Here is a 3762-nt window from a genome sequence, read left to right on the forward strand (position 1 = left end):
CATACATGCAGGCAGAACACTATATACATAATAAATAAATAAATTTAAAAAAAAAAAAGAAAGAAAGAAAGAAAGAGAAAGAGAGACAGAGAGAAAGGAAGGAAGGAAGGAAGGAAGGAAGGAAGGAAGGAAGGAAGGAAGGAAGGAAGGAAGGAAGGAAGGAAGAAAGAAAGAAAAAGGAAGGAAGGAAGGAAGAGACAGAGAGAGAGAGAAGGAAAGAACAGGAAAACACTAATGTAAATGATTTACAAATGATTTTGAGTTGGTTTGACTTGAATTCAGAGGTTAAAAGGAAGGAAGATGAAGCAAAATCTAAGGCAGATTCTTAAACCTCACTTGTTTACAATCCCCACAGTTCTAGGAGTGAATAGTAGGCTGTGGTCATCAAGGTCCAGTTCCATGTTTGTGTAAGTACATGGGGATGCATTGCATAAGAAATCTTCTGGTCCAATGAGATAGCTCAGTGAATATAAACACTTGCCCTAAAATCTGATGACCTGAGTTCCATTTCCAGAATCCATGAGATAAAAGATGAAACCAACTTGTGCAAGTTTTCCTGACTTCAACATGCACACATACACACACACACACACACACACACACACACACACACACACACACACGCACACACACAAATAAATAAATAAATAAATAAATAAATAAATAAATAAATGTAAAAAATATTAAAGAAAAATTGTATTCCAACAGAAAACAACGGTTAAATTTGCTCTGCTCTGTGACAGTTTTTTCCTTTTCTTATGATAATTTGTGTGTTTTCCTCCCTAAACATATATCATTTGAATATAAGCTTCTGTTTTTGTCATCCTAAATCTGCAACACAATGAAGAAAGGGGAATAGTTAGGATAGGATAGACAGCGCTCTCTCTCTCTCTCTCTCTCTCTCTCTCTCTCTCTCTCTCTCTCTCTCTGTCTCTCTCTCTCCCCCTCCCTCTCTCTCTCCCTCTCTCCCTGTCCCTGTCCCTGTCCCTGTCCCTCTCTTTCTCTTTCTCTCCCTCTCCCTCCTTCCTCTCTCTCTGCCCATTTCCTTAGGAAATAGCTTTCTCTGAGTCTCTATACCTCAAAAACAATGCTGTTGAGAAATAAGGAACAGGAACAGCTATGGACAACAACAAAAGAAACAAAATGATAGATCATAAGAGGGCTGGAAACAAGGAACTGCTTCCAATCCAAGAGATCCTGGAGCAAGTCTCAGCCCATCCTAGAGAGAGCCCATGCTTGGCTTAAGTACCAGATAAGAAGTGTCACTTACAGGAATGCTTTTTTATAATATTATTCCCAAAGGATGGTGAGTTCTTTACTCTAACCGTTGGGAAAATGTCCAATTTCTGCCTCCTTTTCCATTAACAATAACCGACATTTTCACCTATTTGTTTTTCAGAGTTTTGTTATTGGTAGGATGAGGTGTATCCTTTGGAAGGGAATTATAAAAAAGAGAATGTGTGTTGATTTGGAGCTAAAAGCAGTAGCTTGGAAAGATAACAGCAAATGCCTATGGGAACTTAAACTCTAAATCCCATTTGATGGTTACAAAACATGAAGGTCTTCCTATGATTCTTAACTGAGAAATAAAATAACTCATATTTTGAAAGCTTATATAGTATGTTCACTTACCTAGACAAACACAAGGATGGGATTTAACTATACTTTTGCCAAATTGCCCATCAAGATGGCTGTAAAGTAGGTTGGATTGAAGGAAATGTCCTTCAAATTATTCATTCATCTTTATCCTTTGAGAAGATGGTGAATGTTTATATTGCACTTCTATTTGCTATTAAACTGTGAGTATACTCAACTATTGCTTTATTAAGGTTTTGTGATATTTTTTGATTAAACAAATACAATTGTCTCTACTTTACAGATAAGTGGGGACATGAAATTAGTCTGTCATCATACAAATTATACCTAAAGAATAAGTAATTGAGTCTTCTGCCTTCTTTTTCATGCTATAGATGGGGAAGCTTTGCCCATAGTGAAAGGGTGGTCTGAAGGGACTTCCTTATGCCCAACAGTCATGTAGTGAAAAGGCACAGTGCTTGGACGTGGTAGGTCTGATTTCACTGCTGTGCGATCTTGGACAAGTTATACAATTTGAACTAATTTTTTAAAACTTAGAATACAAATTCCTTAAAGTTAATTGCTGTCCAAGAGTTTTAGTTCATAATTCAAGAGGAAATAAAGACATGAAGGCAGGAAAGCTCTCATTATGATGAATCACTAGAAGCAGGTTATCAGTACAAGTGATCTCAGGGTGGTGCTTGGGACACAGAAGGAACTTACTTTACCTATGCCCACAGCCAGCCATGATCATCAAGGTTCTGGAAGTAGACAATCGTACTGCGACAACACATTTTATTCTGCTTGGATTTCTAACACGACCTGCCTTCCAGTTTCTGCTCTTCTCTGTCTTCCTGGTGACCTATCTGCTGACACTGGTAGAGAACCTTCTCATCATCCTGGCCATCCGCAGTGATGGGCAACTGCACAAGCCCATGTACTTCTTTCTAAGTCACCTCTCTTTCCTGGAGATGTGGTATGTCACTGTCATCAGTCCCAAGATGCTGGTAAACTTCCTCAGCAAGGATAAGAGCATCTCCTTCAATGGCTGCATGACACAACTTTACTTCTTTGTAACCTTTGTCTGCACTGAGTACATACTCCTTGCTGTCATGGCCTTTGATCGCTATGTAGCCATTTGCAATCCACTACGCTACCCTGTCATTATGACCAGCCAGCTTTGTGGACTACTGGCTGGGGGGTGCTGGTTCTGTGGGCTCATGACAGCCATGATTAAGATGGTCTTCATAGCTCGGTTGCGCTACTGTGGCACACCACATATCAATCACTACTTCTGTGATATCTCTCCACTCCTCATGTCTCCTGTGAGGACTCCTCCCAGGCTGAACTGGTAGACTTCTTCTTAGCCCTCATGGTCATTGCTGTGCCTCTTGGTGTGGTAGTGACATCTTATGTCACCATCCTCATCGCCATTCTCAAGATCCCATCAGCTCAGGGGCGTCAAAAGGCTTTCTCCACCTGTGCCTCTCACCTGACAGTTGTAACGCTTTTTTACTCCACAACCCTTTTTACGTATGCCCGTCCTAAGCTCATGTATGCCTACAACTCAAACAAAGTGGTGTCTGTCCTCTACACTGTCATCGTTCCCCTTCTCAATCCCATCATCTACTGTTTGAGGAACCGTGATGTAAAAATGGCCCTAAAAAAGACGATACTTTGCAATAGAAGTGGACCTGGGGGAGATGGGGATTTCAGTAGTTAAAAATAAATAAATAAATAAAAACAGAATTACACTGGAGAGATGGCTCAGCAGTTAAGGTCACTGGGTGCTCTTCCAGAGGACCTGAGTTCAATTCCCCACACCCATATGGCAGCTCATAGTCATCTGTCACTTACACTCTGCTTCCAGGGGGTGTAATGCCCTCTTCTGGCCTCTACTGGCAACAGGCATGCACATGGTGCCCGGACATACACAAACCAGCCATACACATAAAATAAAAATAAAATGTAAAACAAATTAAAGCTTACGGAATTCTTTCTGGAATAAGTAGGTAGATGACCACCATATAGTTCCTCAGTTTATTCATCAACTACATGGTATTGTTAAGACTTTCTGAAATTATAGATATATAAGTTCAATGTAACAAAGCAGAATATATTTGCTATGTATACAATAATTTATTAAAAATCCTTTCAAATAAATTTGTGTGTGAGGGTGGTATGACC

The 3762-nt window shown here is 39.9% G+C and overlaps 1 protein-coding gene across 1 annotated transcript; it reads left to right on the top strand.

Annotated features, from left to right (window-relative positions):
* Nucleotides 1-2321: 2321 nt before the first annotated feature.
* Nucleotides 2322-3298, top strand: LOC128109497 (olfactory receptor 6Y1-like). Its single transcript, XM_052736665.1, is given in 2 exon segments — nucleotides 2322-2889; nucleotides 2892-3298. Coding segments are annotated over 2 exon segments (975 nt in total).
* The last annotated feature ends 464 nt before the right edge of the window (nucleotides 3299-3762 follow it).

The sequence above is a fragment of the Peromyscus californicus genome, unplaced genomic scaffold, assembly GCF_007827085.1.
Source record: "Peromyscus californicus insignis strain IS unplaced genomic scaffold, ASM782708v3 Scaffold_14__1_contigs__length_90479793_seg_2, whole genome shotgun sequence".
Lineage (NCBI taxonomy): Eukaryota > Metazoa > Chordata > Mammalia > Rodentia > Cricetidae > Peromyscus > Peromyscus californicus.